General features: G+C 32.7%; 1 protein-coding gene across 1 annotated transcript in view; it reads left to right on the forward strand.

Annotated features, from left to right (window-relative positions):
• EPHA3 (EPH receptor A3) overlaps nt 1–21,500 on the forward strand; it is a 339,310-nt gene extending 317,810 nt beyond the window's left edge. The window contains exons 14-15 of the mRNA XM_051984382.1: nt 14,354–14,509; nt 20,461–21,500. Of these exons, the coding sequence (XP_051840342.1) occupies nt 14,354–14,509; nt 20,461–20,566 (262 nt within the window). The 3' untranslated portion in view covers nt 20,567–21,500. The remainder of the gene's footprint in view (nt 1–14,353; nt 14,510–20,460) is intronic.
• The last annotated feature ends 1,738 nt before the right edge of the window (nt 21,501–23,238 follow it).

Below are 23,238 nucleotides of genomic sequence, written 5' to 3' on the forward strand. Positions count from 1 at the left end.
CCCATTAAGAAGCTATCTCAATATGGCTGGGATCCCGCCCATGGGGCAGTGTCTAGTCACAGAAATTACTTCCAGGCCACTCAAACCTCTTGTTGCACTGTGCTGGCCCATTAAAAAAAACCCTTACAGAAAATATTACAGATCCTTAACATAAAGAATATCAATTTATTCTTTGAAACAATCGCCTTAAAAAATACCTGCTTGTTTCTAATACTTGTATAGTTAAAAATACTTGTTCTGAAACAAATTATAATAAATAACATTTTCCATGTGATTAGCCATTCTAAGACCAGTATTATGCTCACTTTTAAGAACTGTGAATGCCAAAAAAGTGATTTTCAGAAAGATAATAATTCTTTGTACTTTCAAGAAACTCAAGATAGCAATTAGCAAGGTAAGAGGGACATTATAATCCAAGTAATAGTCTTGTCTCTCTTCATATATATATATATATATATATATATATATATATATATATATATATGATTGCAAACCAAGATGGTAGAAATTCTATTCATTAATTCATTCAATAAGTCTTTTGAAAATACTTACTAATTCTAGGGCAATGGATTTAGACAGTGGAGATATAAAAATAATACAATCTCTGCTCTCAAGGGACATACATTTTTTTTCCATGGAATCAAAGAATTGCCAAAAGCTATTATCAATAGCTTGAATCTGTCAAAAGTTTTAATAGTTTGGTATTATTTATAAGAACTTAAGCTCAACAGAGACATAGCATCCATGCAGGGGAAAGAAAACTAGATTAAAAATCAAGACATCAATATTTAAATCTCCTCCCCCCTTGTGTTTACTATCTGTACCATAATATATAAAATACAAAGTATTTCTTTTATTTTATTTATAAAGTATTTATTTTTCCTAAAATTGTGAGACAAAAGTATAATTCTTCTATCCATTTTCACCTTATCTGAGAAAACAGGTTTATAAGCCATAAAATTCAATATAAATGTGAATTATTATCATCCTGATGACTTTTTGATTGGATCACTCTCCCTAAGCTATTGGAGAAACCAAAGTTATTTTAGAAAGCTAAGATGAGTCTTGGACTAGTTCTCAGATGCATTCTAGAATATAAGAAACCCAATGGAACCTATTTTAACTTCCATGGGATAGCTCCAAAATGTTCTCTTTAGTGATGATAGTGATCAAGGACAAATATTTTTGGAGGATCCATGGCTGAATTTCTTGGTGTGTGTGTGTATGTGTGTATGTGTGTGTGTGTGTGTGTGTGTGTATACACACATGTGCGCACACACATGTATATTTATATCTATATATACATACATGTATGTATGTGTGTGTATATCAATACATATATAGGTATATATATACCCACACATAAATATACACATACATATATGTATGTGCGCGTTTATGCATATAATATATTTCAATATATATATTTTAAATGATGTAATGAAAGGATGATTATTCATTTGGGTATGTTGAATTTGACATCTAGTCCAGTGAAATTACAGTATACATATCAATGAAATTCACTTAGAAATTTCTATGTTAAAGATAATTGCAAACTTCCAATTAACCAAAAGTAAATAGGAGTTAAACCCAAAACTATTGTATCCTTGCACTATGATGTCACTCTTTAAGGACAACTTGATATAATACTGCCTCTTCATTCCCTCCAGCAAAATCTGCTTTGTTTCTTAAAAAGGATTCTGACCTTCAATAGAAAGAATAACAACAGCAGGGTGAGTTTCTGAGTAAATATAATAGGAATATTTTAGAGGGAAACAAATAGAACAGATACCGAGGTGTATTTTCTTTCCCCTAAAAGAACAAAATAGCTATTATTATCACAAGGAGACCTTAAACTAGTTATAATAGCTAGAACTGCAAAGATTCTGATCCTGAAGGTCTAGGGATTATTAAAATAAACACAACAATAAAAGTTCTCCTTAATGTGTCATTTATTTATCAATATCTTATTGTGAGTAAAAAAAAACATTCAAAATTATTCTTAGTTGGAAAGGACATTAAAATTATGTAATGCTCACTGGATTTTTAATGTTAGAGAGTAATAGGCTGAATTAATCTTTCTCTTAAGCAAGTTAGTTTATATAACATATAATGATGTTTAATTATTTTTGTATCTATTATATCTAGATATAATTGTAGAGACAGTTATAAGCACATCATAGACACTATCCCCACATATACACTGTGATAAAAAGTAAGAAAATCTATATGGGATTACAAATAATTTAAGCATAAAATGTTATAAAATCATTAGTTAAGAATAGTCACTTAAAATTGTCATTTTACGCTAAAGTAGTTTTGGGGTACCTAAATGACTCAGTGGATAAAGTGTCTGGATTCACCTGATTTCAAATTCAGATGTTTACTAGCTGAATGAACATAGGCAAAACATTTAACCTTCATTTGATCAGTTTCCTCTTCAGAAAATTGGGGATAATAATAGCATTTATTTTCCAGAGTTGTTGTGAGGATCAAATGAAATAAAATTTAAAAAACACTTATCAGAGGACCCAGCATCTAGTAAATGATGGGGTTCTAGTGGCAGTCAGAGAGTTGTGGGAATCCCCTTTTGGTCAGCTCAGGTCCTTTGGGAAAGAATTAATCAACCTGAAGAGTTCTAGGTTGGAAAGGAAGTTTCTTGTTGAATGAGAAGTCAGCTTTGCCAAGAGACTGACTTCCTAGTGGTAAAGTCCTATTAGGGAAATGTAGGCTGGCACTGAAAACAAAATGTCTTCTCAGCGGGCAAGGATGCTACTTTGGACATTCTGCAAAGAAATGAGTAAACAAAAACCTATTTTATGTGCAGATCTTGGCAGGGGGCTGGGGGCAGTTTGAAGTGATCAAATGAGGATGTCCCAATTGAAGTTACTTTGGAGGCTTTTTCAACCTGAATTTGAAAGGAGATCCAGCTATCAATGGGGTTGATTTGCCTTAGAAATGGCCCAGCCAGGAGGATAGGCTCTCATAGACTCTCTGGATTCTGGGGGAGAAGAGGGTCAGGAATCAAAGAGGATAGAATTTCAGAGTGTTAATCTTACAGATTAAAAGGGAACACAGTTTCACATCCCCATCAGTAAGCATTATAAAACGTTATTAATAAAAATATTATTGTGATGATTAATATGATTAATAATATGCATTTAAACCATTGTGTTTCAACCTGTTTATCTAGGTTTCTTTATCTGTAAAATAAGTTGGAGAAGGAAATGGCAAACCACTCCAGTATCTTTGCTAACAAAACCTGAAATGGGCTCATGAAGAGATAAGCATGACTGAAGTGAATAAATTTATTTGAAGTTTTTATTAGCAATATTATTATTAATTTTTTAATATAATAGCTTTTTATTTTTCAAAATACATGCAAAAATAGGTTTTAATATCCACTTTTGCAAAACTTTTTGTTCCAAATTTTTCTCCCTCTCTCTCCCTTCCCCCCTCTCCTAGATAGCAAGTAATCCAATATAGGTTACATGTGTGATATTCTTCTAAACATATTTCCATATATATATCATGCTACACAAGAAAAATCAGATCAAAAAGAAAAAAAATGAGAAAAAACAAACAAACAACAAAGGTAAAAGTATGGAGGTATTCAGTCTCCATATCCTCTCTCTGGATGCAGTTAGCTCTTTCCATCACAAGTCAATTGGAATTGCCTTGAATCACTTCATTGTTGAAAAAGCCATTACAATTGATCATCACCTAATCTTGTTAACACTATTATTATTTTTTATTAAAGCTTTTTATTTACAGACATTGGCATGGGTAATTTTTCAGCATTTACTCTTGCAAAACTTCAGTTCCAAATTTTCTCCTCCTTCCCCCCACCCTCTTCTCTAGATGGCAGGTAGTCCAATATATGTAGAATATGTTAAAAAATATATGTTAAATCTAATATATGTATACATATTTATTTAGTTATCTTGCTGCACAAGAAAAATTGGATCTAGGAAGAAAAAAAAAACCTCTGAGAAAGAACAAAAAAAAAATGAAAGCAAACATCAACAGAAAGCATGAAAATGCTATGTTGTGGTTCATACTCAATTCCCACAGGCCTTTCTCTGGGTGTGTATGCCTTTCTTCGTCACTGAAAAATCAGAACTGGTTTGAATCATCTCATTGTTGACGAGAGCCATGTCCATCAGAAGTGATCATCATATAGTCTTGTTGTTGCCATGTATAATGAGCTCCTGGTTCTGCTCATTTCACTTAGCATCAGTTCGTGTAAGCCTCTCCAGACCTCTCTGAAATCATCCTGCTGTTTTTTTTTTCTTACAGAACAATAATATTCCATAATATTCATATACCACAATATTTTCAGCCATTCTCCAATTGATGGACATCCATTCAATTTCCAGTTTCTTGCCACTATAAAAATGGCTGCCACAAACATTTTTGCACATGTGGGTCCCTTTCCCTCCTTTAAGATCTCTTTGTGATATAAGCCCAAGAGAAACACTTCTGGGTCAAAGGGTATGTACAGTTTGATAACTTTTTGAGCATAGTTCCAAAAAGCAGTATTATTAACAATAATGACATTTTAATATATTACATGCAAGTATAAATTATGCAAAACAGAGAGGTCTGGCTGATATGCTGCATGTGACCTACAACTCTTCTAAGTGTGGCACAAACCAGATAAAAATGTTATTGAGAATTATTTAACAAAAATAAATGTAATACAATAAGACCTAGATAATATTACATTTCAAATAAATCAATTTGTGGTCTGCAGGAATTCTTATGTTTGGTTAGTGGCCACCATTTCAATATGAATTTGTTCTGTTGTGGAATTTCAGTATTAGTTTTTTGGTGGTGCAGAAAATGTAGAAAAAAAAGTTTTATCCATTGTTGATATCTTTTTTGTTTGTATGTTTTTTTGCTTTTTTTGGAGAGAATAAGGGACTAGAATTAATGGGTGTTCTAGAAATGTTTTGAAGTTGCTATTAGATTCCATCTTTTAGAATTTAGCATGATAACATACTTCCATGGGTAATATATATATATATGTATGTATGTATGTATGCACACACATATACACATACACACACATACATAAAGGCAATATGTTTATCCTTGGAATTTTTAACAATTAGTTGATGAAGAGTTTTTTTAGTGCTGTTATTAATAGGCATGGATTATATAAAATGATAAAACAAGGAGAGGAAAAAAAAATAGGACCCTGCCCATTTCTATTGTACTCTAGAGGGGCAAAACTATGGAAAGCAGCAAAAGGGGGAAAATATATATATATATAAGCCTAATAGAAAGGAGGGAAAGAGAATAGGAGGAACATTATATTTTTGCTTCCCCTGAGCAAATATGTAATTTCCATGATTTCTTTTTAATGACTGCAGTCTGTGACTAGTAGGTACTGATTTATGAAAAGCTGTAAAAGATCAGGTGGAACTCTGCAGGACATCATTTACAGCTGCACAGATTGAAACCCATCTAATTTGTCCAGTAAAAGTGTGAGATCATGGTGCACATCATCCAACCCATAAATTCCCCAGTCAGACCACTTTCTGGGGGATGGGTCCAAAAAAATGCCTATTTATGCAGATGCTCAAAAAGCCCAGCATTCCCTTGGTACATGTGAGGAGACATCATAAGCTCTTCACAGTGAGAGACAAATTCCTATTCGTTGATAAACTATCCAGATGTCCTCTCTGAGGAGGACCGGAACCAATTTTTGCTTGCAATCCTCAGAGAAACCCTATGAGGAGAAAAATGATACTTTACAGTGCTGGTTATTTTGGGGTCACTTACATTAAAATTATGTCATTTTTTTTGGTCTTGGTGATGCTTTGATCCAAGGTATAAACATAAAAACTCTGTTAGGCCACTCTAATCCCTAATCTCTGCATCCTGTTCTATTTCAACTTGTCTATACTAATTTGTTCAAAACTGTTGTTGAGACAGTCTGCCCCACCCCTACCCCTCTTTTAACTAAAGTTTCCATTAAAAGAATGAACTATTTTGAAATGGAAATTTACTCACACTTTATAATACGGCACACTTCATAAATATTCTGAATAAATGGCCTGAGGTTTGATATTTCATACCTACAAAACTATAAGTAAAATCTGATGCTATTCATGGGACAAATTACAGGATTTAGGTAGGTGTTGCAAACACAGCTACTGTTTATCCCCAACATATTGTATTCTGGGACATTCTAACCATTGGTCTCTGGACAATTTTTAAAACTGTCATGTTGCCTAGTTTTCACATCATTTTCTTTTCTTACATTTCTTACAGCTGATTCAATATCTCTGGCCTTGTCTTCTGGTATGTTAATATAGCAATCATTTCTCTAGACATGAAATTTGGAATTGCTAGAGGATTTTCTTCCCTCTATATCAACTATCCAACTATTTTGTATGTCAATTTAGATTCTGAGTTTGGATGTAATAGGAACTGAAATTCTTCTAATTAGTTTCATTAACAGTAATATATATGTTTTTATCCTTCTACATGTATACATATATTTATGTGAATATGTGTATACATATTCTTGTTCTAAATTTTAACCAAAACTATAAAATTGTAAAGTATCAAATATTTTCGGAGGAAGGATATCAAAGACATAACAATAAAACAAAGTACTGAATTTGGGATCAGAGAATAAGTATCCAAATTATATATCCCTTAATACTTTGTAAATTTGATCAAATTATCACGATTTAAGGGTTTGATTTAATTATTTACAAGTTGAAAATTTGGAGTAGATGCCCTTTAAGATTACTTCCAGTTTTAAACCTAAGATTTTGTCAAAACAGCTTATTTCAGGGGAAAAACAGGATTTGAATTTATAGATGGCAGTTCTCTATTTTCCAAATACTTTTCACATAGTTTTTTAAAAAATTGGGACTTTTGAGGTGATTGATAATTAAAAAAACACAATATGATTTGCATGATTAGTCATTATCAGTTGACAAATTTGGAGGGAAAAAAAGAAACAAACATTTTGGGTTGGATTATGTTAGACTTTATGTGACCCTATGAACATACTGTCCATAGGGTTTTCTTGACAAAGATAATTGAGTGATTTGTAATCTCCTTCTCCACTGGATTAAGATAAACAAAGTTTTAAGTAATTTGCCCAAAATCACTTTTACTAAGTGTCTGAGGCCAAATTGGAACTCATAACTTCCTGACTCTAGGGCTCAGTGCTCTATCAACTGCATCACTTATCTACCTTGGTCACAGAGCTAGTAAAGTATCTGAAGTTTAATTTGATAAGTCTTCTTGAAGATAAGTCTTCTTGACTCCAGGCAAGATACTCTATCATTGTGCCACTGTCTCCCAAAACTCTACACATAATTAAAATAAACTAGCGTCATAAGTTAGTAAAAGTCAAAGGCAAAATTTAAAATCAGATCTTCCTGATTCAACATTCTATCCAATATACTACCTTTTGATATATTCATTTATTTGTAATTGTAAACTAATATATTTCACAGTTTATAAAATATATTCTTAATAGAACTTTTTTTTAAAAAAATGAAACATGAAATGTGAAGTTTTATTTAATTGCTCAAAAAGCATTTTTGCATGCACAAAAAGTTTATCAATTGCTTTTAATCTAGTCAGTATGGTTCATTTTTTTTAGTTCTTAGTTTTTACATTTTATTATATAACAAAATGTGATAATTTGCTGAAAGTAAACAATCAAGTGAGATCACTACCACCTACTCCTCTGTATTATGTATACTTTGCATCATATGTGAGACATCAGACCATTCAAAATAATCATGTGAAAGCATCAGTATCTGTCCATATATTAAATATAAGGCTTAATTCTTTCCTTTTTATTTTTAAAATTTTCTTCTGGCATTTGTAATTCTTTTTTTTTTCCTTTAAATTCAGTTAGATATGAATCACCAATCTTGTCACATCTCTTGCTTTCCTAATACCATATCTGGAGAATGAATGGAAACTAGATCTTACCACTGAGAAGTGGATAACACAAGGTGTGTGGTAGAACATTCCATTTATTTAAGGAAGAATTAAAGATTAGAATGAATGATTGCTTACTGAGAATGAAACTTTTGTGTTTTAATGCCATTATCTGAAATATAAATTTAAGAATACAGAAGTTACCATGCTAAAACCTAACAGTAGGTTTCTGGAGTATTTCTTTATTCTATTATCTGAGTCAATCAATAAACATCTATTATATGCTAAGTACCATGTTTCCCCGATAATAAGACACTGTCTTATTATTTTTTTTGGACAGAAAAACACCAGAGGACTTATTTTCAGGGGAGGGCTTATTTTAATGAACATTGACAGCAATTTTAATAAACAGGTAAATGTGAACAAAAAAAAGTACCTTTATTCAATAATGATCATGTCATCTTCTTCAACAACATCATCATAAGTGTCCATACCCTGAATTCCATCCTGGATATCTTGCGCCTCTATTTTCTTCAGAAGAAGTGGACCCAATCTGTCATGTCCAGCAATATAGCTCTCTTTAAATGAACATGTCTTGTCCAGGTAACCTGCTCGTAGTGCCTTGGCGACACAGCTGTCAGTAATTTTATCCCATGACTTCTTCACCCAAGTCACGACTTCTTGCAGACAGGGCTTCACAAAATTTCCACGCTGATTTCTTTCCATTCTGTTTTCAATGTAGTCATTGACTTCCATGCGCAAATGGTCCTTGAATGGTTTGTTTATTGCAATATCAAGGTCTGGAGATAGGCAGTCATACCTGCAGGAATCATTACTTGATCTATTCTTCTCTCTGCAAGTTCTTCATTTCTTTAGTGTGGTGAGTGCTGGCTGAGTTCTTCTTTTATCCTCCATCATGCCCCCTCACTCCCACTTACATACCGGGTTTTTATGTTGTCCTGCCTCAGCTCTCCTCCGTGGCACTGCTCTCAATGGCGCCAGCAAGCAAATCACTGGGGAAGAACAGGATGACTCGCTCACTGCTGCAGCTCTGATTGGATGCAGGTCGGAGCGCGGCGTGTGTTTCACCTGGGGTGGGGGAGGGGATGGTGCATACAGAGGGTACTGTAATGTAGCGTGTAGTGCAGGGGATCACCTTCACTACAGTAGCAATCTCAATAGGGCTTATTTTCGGGGGAAGGCTTATTTTAGAGGAATTTTACACAGTAAGGGGAGGGCTTATTTTCGGGATAGGTCTTATTATCGGGGAAACACAGTACTATGCTAAATGCTTTAACACACCCTAGGTACCAAGGCAATGACAATTATTCAGTTAAGTTTTCTTTTAGATTCCTTCCAGCAGGTCCTATAGTTCTTCCTCTAAACCATTGTGGAATATCTTTTTTTTTTTTTTTTTTTTTTTTTTTTAATCAGAGTTAATTTTTCAGGTACATTTTTTTCTCTTGGGCTACCTTCCTGTTTTTCTTGAATTTGGGGACTGGAAGCATGGAAATGTGAGAGTGCTATTGTCTTTTACAGAAGCATCTAAATTTTGCAGCAAATCTAATTATTCATTCAAATGGTCCAGCATTGGCTTGAATAATCCAAATTTGTGAATTTCTGAAGACTTAGAAGAGTCTATCTTTGATCTCTGCATACTGTATGGCTGGCAACTTTAAAGATCATATCAGAGAGGAGGGTTAAGGTCCACCTTAATCTGTTTACTCAGGCTCTTTATATCTATTTTTGTACTTTCTTCTGTGGAAGCTCTAGAGACAATATATTGAACTAATTCAGCAGCTATAGTTAGCCAGAATGATAGAGATTAAAGAGGATTAGATCACTGATTCATGATCCATGTCAAAATCTGTGAAATATGTTTAGCATATGAAGCTTGAGTATTATACTGTTTTTTTTTTTTTTTTTCCCTTCTTCAGAACAAAACTATGAAAAGCCACCTGCTGGATCCAGAAATCTGTCAGCCTCTGTTATATTCCACTTTAATTTCTGCTTTTGTCCAGTATCACTTGTTCATTCTAATGAGAGATAATGTTTTGATTTAATTTCCCCATACATAAGTTCCCAAGGTATATCATTGTTTAAATTTAAAGTCATTATAATGGGGTCTAGATTTTGGGGTTCCTGGTCAGGGTACCAAATGATGAGGTTAAGGTTCCTGGTGGTCAGGGAGTTAAATGATAAGGTTAGTGGCAGGTTTGGGGTTCAGGGAAACAAATGAAGAGGTTTGGCTCCCCTAGATTCCCTTAGGATTCGGTGCAAGGTAGGGAGTTGTGGGAACCCCCTTCTGGCAGCACAGAGGTCCTTTGTAAAGGAATTTATGAACCAGAAAAGCTAGACTCGTAAAAGAATTTTATTATTGGCATTGGGAAGTTAGCCTTTGCTATGCATGAATAGAAAGATTGAATTCCATGGTGGCGAAGTCCTGACAGAGAAGTAAAGTTTGTAGTGGAAGAATCCCAACAAGAATAAAGTCTTGTCAGAGAAATAGATGAGAAAGATAGAGGGTAAAGCTGAAAGACAATATCATTTCAGCGGGCAGAGGTTGCTGTTATGCCAGAAAGAGAGAAGTTCCTTGGCATGTTAGATACTCTCCAAGGACTGAGCTCCAAATTGGCTGCCTAAACTAGCAGCTTTTGATGGGGGCTGAGTGTAGTTTGAGCTGGAATCAGAGAAAATCTTGGAATTGAATAAGTGCAATCTCCAGCTCTGGACTCAACTAGCTCCACTTAGATAACAGAATGAAGCTGTTTATCCTGTTTCTGTCAGGTGGGGTCTTTCACAGAGGCAAAGTTCAAGGAGAATCTCTCCTTCAAGGAGCTTCTCAAGTGCTTTACCTCATGCCTCACCCCAAAGTCAGAGAGAGAGAAAGAGAAAGAGTTTTGGGGTTCACCTTATCAATTACACATTATCCCCCTCTACAAGTTTTTTTTTTTTTAATTTTTTTCCCCAGCCAAATGGTCTCTTTGCTGTTTCTCATACACAATACTTTATCATTCATTAATCCCCTTATCAACTCCTCTATCTCACTTTCCACAATGGTTCTACCAAACCTCTTCATTCCACTTCCATTGTCTCAGTTGAAATTCTTGATTCATATTTTACAAATAAAAATGAGATCATTTGCTATAAGTTTCTACTTATCTCCCTTTCTTTATACAATTCAGATGCCTTCTGCCTCTACCTCTTCCTTTACCCTCCAGTCTTCCTGATCTGTATATTACCCCTAGACCTTGAAGAAAGAATGATACTGGAGACTGCACAATTTTTCCTCACTTAAATCCAACTTATTGCAAGTCATGACATCTCCTTTTAATGTCATAGTCCTCTTCGAGAATGAAGGACAAACAAAAACATCAATGATCTATCCCTGTCTCATACCAAAAAAATTTTATACCAATATTATTGGCGTTACTTCTTACCAAGTCTAATCCTTCCACATGAACAAGCAACCTCATTACAACCCGTACCCTTCAAAAGATTTTTTTCCCTCTGCTATTCCCCATTCTATCACTTACCTTCATTCTCTATCTACTGGTTACTCATACTACCATATACCCATATACCCCTGTCTCTCCCTTCCTTGAAAAATCTTCACTTGATCCTTCAATCCTTGATAGCTATCATCTTATATTTCTCCTACCCTTTGGGACTAAACTCCTTAAGAAAACTTTTCACAACAGATATCTCATCTCACTTTCTTTATTACTTTCTGCTGAGAAATAACAATGATGATAAAGATGGTAGTAGAATCTTAGCTATAAAGAGAATAGGAGGGGAAAACCCTTAGCTTTACTTTAGTTCCATTTGTTAATTTGGTAGAAACAAATTAGAAAAAATCCTCCAGTCATGTGGATTAAGAATAGGCATAACTGGGACAGAATATTAGAACTTTCCTGTCATATTTCACTGAAACACAATTTTTAAACACCTGTATAATTGATTTTACTAGGTTTTTTGTAGTTGTTAATCTTGATTTGGTTTGGTTTGGTTTTGATCTAGGTCTGTGATTTTATCTATGTGAATAAACTTCCTGCTATGGAAACTCCTTTTCTTCATTCAGATCATTAACTTATCTGTGATTTATATTATTTCAGAATTGTCTAGGATTTTGGTAGATTAGGTGATGAGTCACTTTGAAATACAGCTAGTATATGTCAGAAACGAGACTTGAACTCTAATCTTCTTGACTCCAGGCTGGCATTCTGTGCTCTATGCATATAACCTCACTTTCTCATAGGATAAAACAAGTAAACAATTTGTTGGATAGATTATGGTTAGTTAATCTATGTTAGGCTCAGTTCAACTGATTACTCCCATTCCCATATCTATAATGGGAAAGTGATAAACAAAAACATCCCTGAGCTTAGTTTCAATGGTCTGTACCTAGTGTTGACTAGATTTTCACAACATAATTCCCTGAGCTATGACTTGATGGTGGTGAGGCTTTGTGGGTTGGGAAGCATTATTGCCAAGAAGTGAATTCTGATTTAATTTCTCATCAGGAACATCTGAGAAAGTTTTATTGTTATTTTCTTTAATACACAAAATCTAACAAACTCATGTAATAGGCTTCTTAAGTATAGGCAGACAATGATGGTTTCTCTCTATTATTCTTTTGATTTGACATATTTCTAAACCTGGGGACAGCCAATGGGTTGACATTATGACAACAAATTATTTGGGTTTTTGTGTATCCATAATTCATTAATTGGGATATCCTCTCCAACAGTGCAGATTGCAACTCATAGATATTTATAGATAGATATTTATTATAGCTTATCCTATGCATTTGGCTCTCTGGCATCTCTTATTTTCTGCCTACACTACCAGCCTCCCTTCATTTTTTGATTTTTTTTTTTACTTTTTGAGCATCCTTCCTTATGATATTTCTTATATTTAAGTCAGAATAGTAATATACTGACAATTACTTTTGTCTACCATGCCCTTTGGAAAATTTTTATTACCTGTTGTGAAAATTCACTTAAGAAAAAATAACTAACAAACAACAACAACAACAACAACAACAACAACAACAAAAACAGATAAAGCTATGTGGTTGGGAATAACATATGAACAATAGATGGAATATTGGACTTAATTCCAAGAAGAATAGAGTTTGAAACCTTTCTCAGAATCTTACCAACTATATTACATTAAACAAGTTATATAGTCTCTGAGGCTCAGTTTCCTTATCAGTAAAATGAGAATTGGACTAGATCCAAGGTGCTTTTAAACTCTAGATCTCTGATTTTGTGAAGATGCTAGGAAAATCACTTTACCCCCCTCAACGTCAGTTTTCTCATTTGCAAAACGGAGATACAATAGCATTTCCCTCATAAGGTTATAGTAAGAATCAAAAGAGATAGTATATGTAAAATATTTATCAAACCTTATAATGTTTAAAGACATTATGATTATTATTGCTGTTATTATAGATTGAGATCATTTCATTTTATAAAACCAAATATAAAAAATTAAGCAGAAGTGGAAACATAATCATATCACAGTGAGGATGTGGCCTGACCATAAAAATTCCACTATGAAAGTTGGACTGTTTGTTGCCTTTTCCTGATTTTGTCAGTTTGTGTAAAGACCATTTTCACTAATATTTTGTAGAAATTAGAAAGCAAGAAAATGAGTTACTTCTTTGTTTTTATCTTTTCTTATTAAAAGTAAAATAAGATTTTGCTTTTATATAAGAACATATATTTTTCATTCTTTTGAAATAGTCTCCTCTAAGTATCTTGAAAAGAATACCTAGATGCCTTGAGTTCATGTGCTCCAGGATACTAGTTTTTCAGTTATCACTAATTACATTTAGATTTTGATTCCTTTTATGGTATGATTCCTTAATGGAATCCATGACATTATCTGTAGCAACACCAACAGTCAATGCTGACTTTACATTCCCCTTTAAGTACAGTCTGGAAAGTTCAAACAAATCTTCAGAAAGCAAAGTGAACAATATCTGCAAATGAACATTTAGTGTGCAGAATATGAAATAGGAAGAGAATATATTTCCTACGCAATCAGACTAGTATTTTGGCCTTCTTGTCTACTCACCTAAATATATTCTAAATTAGCATTATGATTTTTTGCTTTGCTAATGATTAAACAAATTAAATTATAATGTAAGCATATATATATATCCTGCTTTGGTAAAGCTTTAATGATTTAAAATACAGGCATGAGTTGAGTAGTCAGACTACTTAGACAAGATGATTACACAGTATTCCTACAAAATGCCAATTTGAACAGATGAGGCCTAAGTGGTAGATAAATTCCACAAATGAGCAGCAAAGCCACATGTAGCCTAGAAGCCCTGCTGATGCTAATATAAATTTTTGGACATAATGTGAGCCTTTGCTGATTCTTTACACTTAGACTTCAGGAATTTCTTTTCTTTCAGGCCATCAAACCTTCTCTTGGACCAAAGCAGTGTTGACATCACTACCTTCCACACAACAGGTGACTGGCTCAACACTGTCCGAACAGGACAGTGCAAGGACATCTTTACAGGCGTGGAATATACTTCATGTGATACCATAGCCAAGATTTCCACAGAGTAAGAAATTGTCTTTATTATAAAGATTTAGAAAATTTGTGCAATGTTTTCTAATAAGAGCATAGTGAACTATTTATTATTTGAAAACAGCACAGTGGATAGAGTGCTGGATATAGTATCAAGAAGATCTGAGTTTTTATCCAAGCTCTACGATATTGGGCAAAACATTTGATATTTCTCTACCTTAGTGTACACATCTATAAAAGGAAATAATAATCACACTTTCTTGAAGTTACTGTAAGGATAAAATGAGGTAATATTTGGAAAAATAATTTGAACATCCTAAAGTGTTATATACCTGCTACATCAACAACATTGTAATTATTATATTGTTATATATTATACATATCATTATCCATTATAGCTTTGACAAATCTTATTTTTCTTTTTTATTGCTAGATCCAAAGATTCTGTCTTCTATCTTTGTACTCTCTAAAATAGGAAAGGACACACATACACTCTTTTTATTACAACTATATCACTTTAGTCTAGTCTTATTTTGACCACCCTTCTTCTGTTTATGTCAGTTATTCTCACAAAAACTCCTTTTTACATTTATGGATAATTGAAAATTCCTTGTTTAACATTATTAAATCTATTGTCATTTTATTCTCTCTTCTCTTTTGACATGGCAGTTTTTATTATGAGTTGTTTTCCCCAAGATGACTAATAAGGAAAAAACAACAACAAGAAGATTTTAAGGCCAATTCCATTCTAAATGTTCACAACTAATTGGCATGCATTCTATATGATAGCTATCAAGAATAAATGTTAAAAAGCAATTTTCTGATGCTGTGTATATAGATATATTTAATAAGAGTTTGATAAATAAGATATATTTGAAATATAAGATGTGGTCCCCACTCTCAAATGTCACTCAATCTAGAAGAGGACTTAGACATGATCATGGATGGACAAATCATTCATGATAACCTAAAGTTAGAGAGGTATAGTGATTCATGTTTTGTCATTTACTGACAATATAATTTTGGATATATTCTTCCTCAGCCTTAATTTACCTCTGCAAGATAGAAACATCAATAATGACCCTTTAACAGAAATCCTAAGAGAATCAAATGAAATAATCTCTGTGAAATTATATTTTTAAAATGTAAGGTGGTATTATTATAGTATTAAGACATAGTATAAGTTTTTAGAATTATTTCAACTAGTTTGCTCCAAAGCCATGCCTGATAAAATAGTTTAATAATAAAATTGCTGCTTACAACTTCATTGATTAACCATTTCAGGTGATTCGTTTTACTTACCTCCTGACAGAGTAATAATAGACTTAGAAAACAGAATAAAGTTTCAAGTTATCAATTTAATGAACTATTTTTGGAAAAATGGTAAGTGCAAAACTTTACCTGCATCCTATAAAATTGAGAGCCATAAGAGTATCATCTTGAAATAAAGTGTTATGAATATACAAAATAAATAACATTTTAAGGAGCCAAGTAAAGTGGTAGTTTCTCTCTCCCCCCCATTATTTCGCCTCCAAAATAACAGTGTAAAAGACAAATTCTAAGTCTGATTTGCTTAAGATAGCATTTATCCCTGTTAATGTAGTCCAAGCCATTGTTATTGAAAGGTGAAGTAAATGAAAATAGAAATTTTTCATTTTTATTCTTCATGTAATATTTGCCTTCTATTTTTCCTCAAAAGGTAACAAAATCAAGTACACATTTTGCCCTTCTTGCCCATAATTATAATTGATTTCATAATACATAACTTACATTTTGAGTTAAAAACATGTCTAAAGGGGGAGAAGATCCAGAAAAGTATTTTGAGGTGGTCCTATGTGCCTCAAATTTCTTTTACATTTTTGTTATAATAGAATTGATTTTGTGATTAACAGAAATTTTCCTTAAGGATGCATTCAAGATTTTCCCCCTGGAGCTTTTGAAACTTTGCATGACCTTCCCTTGTATAATCATAGTCATAAGTCTAGTCTTTATGTATTTATTTTCTCACCTTCCTTCATGGATTCAGCATTTAGTCCTGACTTACACTTCCATTGGTTTTGATTTCAATAAGACTTGCAAGAAGCAAAACTTTGCAAAGGGCTTCATTCACTCCCAAATTGATCTCTTCATATATTCTGCTACAATTACTTTCTTAAAGGCATTTCAAAGGGTGTTTTTAAAGTAGTTGACCTCAAATTTCAGAATTTTTGGTTTTGAAATCCTTTGTCTCTTAAAGATTTTTTTGGTTTGTTTTTTTGGTTTGGTTTCATTCAGAATTTGGTCATCATATGTGTTATCAGCTAGATTTGACACTTACCCTAATGTTCTATATATCAAGGAAGAAGTGTACAAATATCCTATAATAAAGAAAACTGGAAAATAATATGGCATGAACTGGGTATAGACTAATATCTCACACCACTGTATTCATTCAAAATGAATACATGATTTAGACATAAAGAGTGATAGCATAAGTAAATTAGGAGAGCAAGGAATTGTTTACTTGTCAGTTCTCTGGAGAGCAGAAGAATGTATGACCCAACAAGAGATAGAGAACATTATGAAATTCAAAGTGGATTATTTTGATTATACTAAATTTAAAAGTTTTTGCATAAACAAAATCAATTCAACTGTGCTTAGAAGGAAAGCAGAAAAGTAGGAAAAGTTTATAGCCTGTGTTCTAGATAAAGGCCTCATTTCTCAAATATATAGAGAACTGAGTCAAGAATTTAAGATCATAAATAAATTATTCCCCAACTGATACTTGATCAAAAGAAATCAAGAGGCAGTTTTCAGATGAAGAAGTTAAGACTATCTCTAATCAATAAAACTATTTTAAATGAATACAAGTTAGAAATGGGAACGAGAAAATTAGTGTAGTTCTCCAGTACAGAATAACTCTGAGCTTCCATCTCACATCTATGAGATTGGCTAATATGACAGAAAATAATAAATGCTAAATAATATGTAAGATAATTAGAACACTAATGCATAATTGGTAGAGTTGTGAACTGATCCAACTGTTCTGGAGAGCAATTTGAAATTGAACCCAAAGGGATATAAAACTATGCATACCTCTTATTATAGTAATACTACTACTAAGTCTATATCCCAAAACGATCTTTATAAAGATCTTTTATATGGGTCCTTTATATAATCATATATATATATATATATATATATATATATATATATACATATATACACATATATATAAAAAATCAAAATCATTTATAGAAGCTCTTTTTGTGCTAGCAAAGAATTGGAAATTTGGGGCCTCTAATTACTTATCATGGGAACGAGAAAATTAGTGTAGTTCTCCAGTATAGAAGAAATTGATGTGTTACAGAAAAAAAGAACACAGAATCTAGATTTAGAGATCATCCTATATGACCTTCTGCAAACTAGTTTATATGCCTATTATATGATAAGAAATGAATAATTGAAAAATAGTATTTTAAGGAATGCAAAGTATTTTACACATATATTAGATCATTTGGTATAAAATAATGTACATTTTTTTCTACATTCCAAAGTAATACAAGGTCCAGGTCCACTGATTGTACCTAACAGTATGTTCTGGGCTCTGGTACTTTAGCAGGTACTATTGAGATACAAAATCAATTAATCAAACATGGTGCAAATTAAATTGACTAATAACATTAATGAATTAATAAGCTTAATAGTGCTGGGGTTTTGTTTTTAACTATCGGTTAAAAATCACATAATATTACACAGGAAATATATTTTAATTGATTAAAAGAATTAGACATGCCTTCAGGTCTATGTGTATTAGAGAATGAATTCCAGAAGGAAATAGCTAAGTAGAAGAAGCTTATGTATGTGCCAGAAAGTGCAAAGTGGATTGTTATGCTTTTTTTCTTTCTATTAACTATGTCATTGAAGATGCTAAGGCATTTACAAATAATGTATCTCCCTGGAAGATTAAAGGGACAAAAGCAGGCACACCAAAGAAAAACACCTTCAAGGAGCATGACTTCTTTCCAGAGAAAGAATAGTATAGTTATGGATTTTTACAAAGACACTGATTGACTTTTGGAATCCATAAGAGAGATGTGTCTCAAGGAAACTTCATGAAAATTCTGTAATGGGAAGAAGTGTTTTATCTTTAGTCAAACCAAATTTGTTTTCTCAGAATTTCTCCTCAAGGACCTTCTCTGTGAAATATCATAGCAGACCCCACATTTGGGGGTAGATGATAATGTTTTAGAACACCTAGTCTTGCTATGCCTTTTCAGTAATGTGCCTTTATAAAAAGTAATTGATATTAACTAATTGGTTGATACAAGAGAGATATTAATTGTTTAATTAATATGGGGAGCACACAAGATAATATCTCTTGAGCAATATAAATATCGCTCAAGTCCTATCTCTCAGAATTATACAAGTGAAATTGAGAATTCAGGCATTTTATCAAGCTGTCTCAAAGGACTCTGGTTCTGATTGACAGAGCTTGATCTCCCTAATGTTAAGTGTATCCAACGTAAACCTTGAGTTACTCGACTTAGTGCACTGGTAAATTGATGACAAGCTGGACTCACACTTGGAGGCTCCAAACTTGTTACTTCCCTTCCATTATCTGTATTACCACTATGGGTATTCTGACTTGAGGAACTTCGACATGCTCCTATTGCTGCTTCTATGGCTATTGTGGGAGGGACCTTCTGAGGCAAAGGGACTGCAACTCCACCAATAAGAGGAGGTGCTCCAGCAGCATCTCTCCTCTCATTTTTAACCCTAATTGCTGTAAAATGTCTCTTCCCCACAGATTGATGGGGATTTTTTCAACTATAAAAGGAGTAAAAACTCCCGTTTTGCCTTCAAAAGTCCATCTCATAGGCAGCACTAACTTCAGCTGCTACTGATCCTCCTACTCCAGACATGTAGGTGTCTGCTTTAATCTTTGGCCAGTGACTGGGCCAATTGGCACCTCTAATGACTGTATGATCTGCACCTGTGTCTAATCCTTCTAATGGTAGGCCATTTATATAGATCGTGAGCATAGGTAGGTCAGCTGTTACAGCTGCTGTCCAGACGTGGGTGCTACAATACTACAAGAACAGACATAGACTATGTAAATCAAAATGAGTTTTGGATGAATAAGTGTCATAATGTGTTATTAAGAATCCCAGAACTGAACTATGTTTCTAAGCTCTGAAATTTAATATGGAAACTATATCCATGTGTCCACATTCCTTTCTTGGTAATGCTATCTTAAATTAATAACTGAGTTAGTGATGTCAACCAACTATCTTACTCAAAATGGAATTTCTTGAATAATGTAAACATTCATAAGGTATAGTATTTTTATCAAACATTCATTAAAATATGTTTATAAGCACAAATTTAGTTAGTTATATAAATAGTTTGAGTATGCTTTTTAAGACACCTGACCATGCTAAAAGTTTGATTGAAGATGACTAGAAAATAGAAATATACCAAAGCTGTCACATATAGATAAAGAGTTATTCATTATTACACCAATTCAAGAGATGGTGAATGCTATTTGTGAATATGTTTCACTTAAGTACTGTAAAGTACCAGCACTTGCAAACTACTTGTTTAGATCAGTACAATTCTGAATTAGTTGTTTTTAAAAAATGCTAGTGGGATTAATAGTTGACATTTATATACAGGATTAATGATTGGCATTTATATACCAATTTGAGGTTTGTAAAACATTTTATACATATTGGAACTCACAATGACCTGAGAATTAGTTGCTATTATTACCCCATTTTAAACACAGTTTCCCCAGTTACTTAGCTAATAATAAGCAGAATTTGAATTCAGATCTGTCTGATTCCCTGTCCTACATGGTGACTACTATAAGAACTTACTCTATTGATGTGTGTGTGTGTGTGTGTGTGTGTGTGTGTATGTGTATGTGTGTCTCATTGTATGTAACTGCTGCTTAATGGACATTTAAAGAACTCACTGTATTTCTTGCACTTCTTATAATAGTGACATGAAGAAGATTGGTGTCACCGTTGTTGGACCACAAAAGAAGATCATCAGTAGTATTAAATCTCTAGAAACACATACCAAGAATGGTCCTGTTCCTGTGTAGAAGAGCTTATTGATGAGATCTTGACAAAGTGGTTCCTGCCAATGGTGCAGTGACAGTTGGAGTTAGCATATTTCAGCACTGAGAATATGGACAGGTTCTATACCCACAAAGACACTCAAATAAGAGTAAAAAATGCCTTAAAATCAGAGTGATAGACTTTTTTTTTTTTTTTATCATTTGGTGGATGGTTGGATGGATGCTTTTTTTCCCCCTATAGTAAATGAGTGATTATATATTCAGAAAAAATTCATTCAAGTCCTTCAGAACAGAACTGTGAATGAGGAGCCATTGAACATAAACTTATGATCATAAGAATATAAACTGAAAATCATAGTGGACACATGGGCTATGTTTGATAACAGCAGCCTACATTGAAAAAAAAAAAAAAGACTTGCAGTATTTTTCTACATAAAAGAGATCTGTAACAAGCAAAATAGAGGATTTTATACCTCAATCTGATCATATTGACTACCTTGCCATTCTAATACTTTCATATGTTTAAAAAAATACAAAATAAAGTTTGTAGAGGGTTTTAAGTAATACTTTACAAATGTTTTCCTGGCCTTATGTTAGATTCCCGAAGTATGTTCATAAAAAAGCATCAATTTTTGAAAAAAATATTTATTTTTTTGCATTTTTATTGTTTTATATTTATGTTTTGATGTTTAAATTGGAATTGTTACTGCCGAGTGCCAAATGCTTCCTCAAAATGTCAATATTAGGGAACATAACTAACTAGACAAATAGTAATACCGGTTAGTTTCTACATTTATGGAACATCCACTCCTCTTCTTTACAAACATATATATGTGTTTATCTAAGAAGGAAAAATATAAACTATTTTCCAATATGTGCATTAAAATAAGTCCTGAGAATTCAAGCATTTTGTCTCTCAATTTATCAAGGTATGTTAAGCACCTAGCTTAGTGCGTTATACAGGTTGTAATTATATATATATATATATATATATATATATATATATATACACACATATATACACACACATATATATATGTGTGTGTGTGTGTGTGTGTGTATATATATGTATATATATCCTAATAAATAACACTGACATATGACTTCCTTAATTGGTAAAGCTACTATCCCTGACTCCATGTTCTCTGGATAGACATTGGTAATATTGGAATGAATTGGAATTTAATTTTCAATTGCTTACAAAAAGGTCTGTCAATTATAACACAATCTCTTTATGTCCCTAAATAGATGATTTTACAATGATAATGACTTACAATCTTTTTTTCCTGAATAATAAACCATTACCAAATGCCAAATTAAAGCAAAAAAAAAAAAAAAAAAAAAAAAAAAAACAATGAGCTAAGTGTTGGCCAAAATGTTGAATCTAACAACTTTGTAAAGGTCATTTAAAATCATTGTTTCAGTTTATGTCTATTCACAGTAAGTGATAATAATTAAGCAAACATACTTCACTTTACTTCTAAGTCAATAAATTCATCCATGTTGATATCACTGTAAAATATTATTACAGTAGAGAATCCTCCATTTATAGCTCTGTGGCTATGTTGATAAGCTGTTAAGCAAGGACCACATTAAAAAACAAACTTGAATGAAACATTTAAAAAATGTTTTTAGTAGACCAATATCTATGTCTTTGTTATCCATCTATCCAGTGGCTCAAAATCCATAGAATATTAAATGTAACCATTCTCTGTAGGAGTTAAGATTTGCAACAAAAGGTGACTATGAACATGCTCAGAAATATTTGACAATATGTGCCTGGTAGAAAACTAATAATATGTCCTGAAAGCTGATTTATCACTTTCTGTGATCTTCTTAAACTACTTTAAAGTTGAAATTTCACACATGTCAAGGAAAAAGGAAGCTTATTATTATTCTACAATAAGTAGAATACACACAAACACTACATCCTCTAAGCAATAACAACAGCAACAACAAAATGGAAATTTACTGATGTCATATAAGAAACAATGCTAGATCAAAATTCATAAATGATGATTCTTACTTACCTTTGGTGCAAGTTGGGTCACTGCTTCAGCTTTCAACTAATACTTAAATTCTGTCAATATTGCTTGTAATTAATAAAAATTTTAGAATACTTTATTTGATGGAAGAAAGCATATAACTATTGTTCCTTACCACCCCCTTGAAAATATTAATTTAAAATCATTACCTTAAATCTTCTTTAAGGTTATTTGGAAGAGGAAAAACTCATTACCTTCTTGGCTATTTTGAAAGAGGAAGAAAGCAGTTTCTATGCTCACTTGATTGTTTGAGTTCTAAACCTGTATTAAATCTCATATTCCCTATCTTGCATATCCTTTCTTAGAAGTTGTCATGGGTACATTTAAGAAGGGATTAATTTCATGGAATCTCAGAAAATTGAGATTTGGTTGTTTAATTTCATTTTGGGGGCTTTGGTTATCAATTTCAAGTAGGAATTGTTTACACAAAATCTTCCTCTGTCCTTTCTACATTTTATTTATAAGTAACTTTTTACGAAATTACTCTACACAATTCTCCCCTGTACATATGTAAACATGCCAGTGTACGAATCTTAACTGTGGAGTAGAAGTACTAGAATGCTTATGGCCGTCTCCTTGTACACAACTGCATTGATTTCCAGCAAAGACAAAATAAGAAAATCATTTATTAAGTTATGTACCATATTATCT

The sequence above is a fragment of the Antechinus flavipes genome, chromosome 3, assembly GCF_016432865.1.
Source record: "Antechinus flavipes isolate AdamAnt ecotype Samford, QLD, Australia chromosome 3, AdamAnt_v2, whole genome shotgun sequence".
NCBI classification, from domain to species: Eukaryota; Metazoa; Chordata; class Mammalia; order Dasyuromorphia; family Dasyuridae; genus Antechinus; species Antechinus flavipes.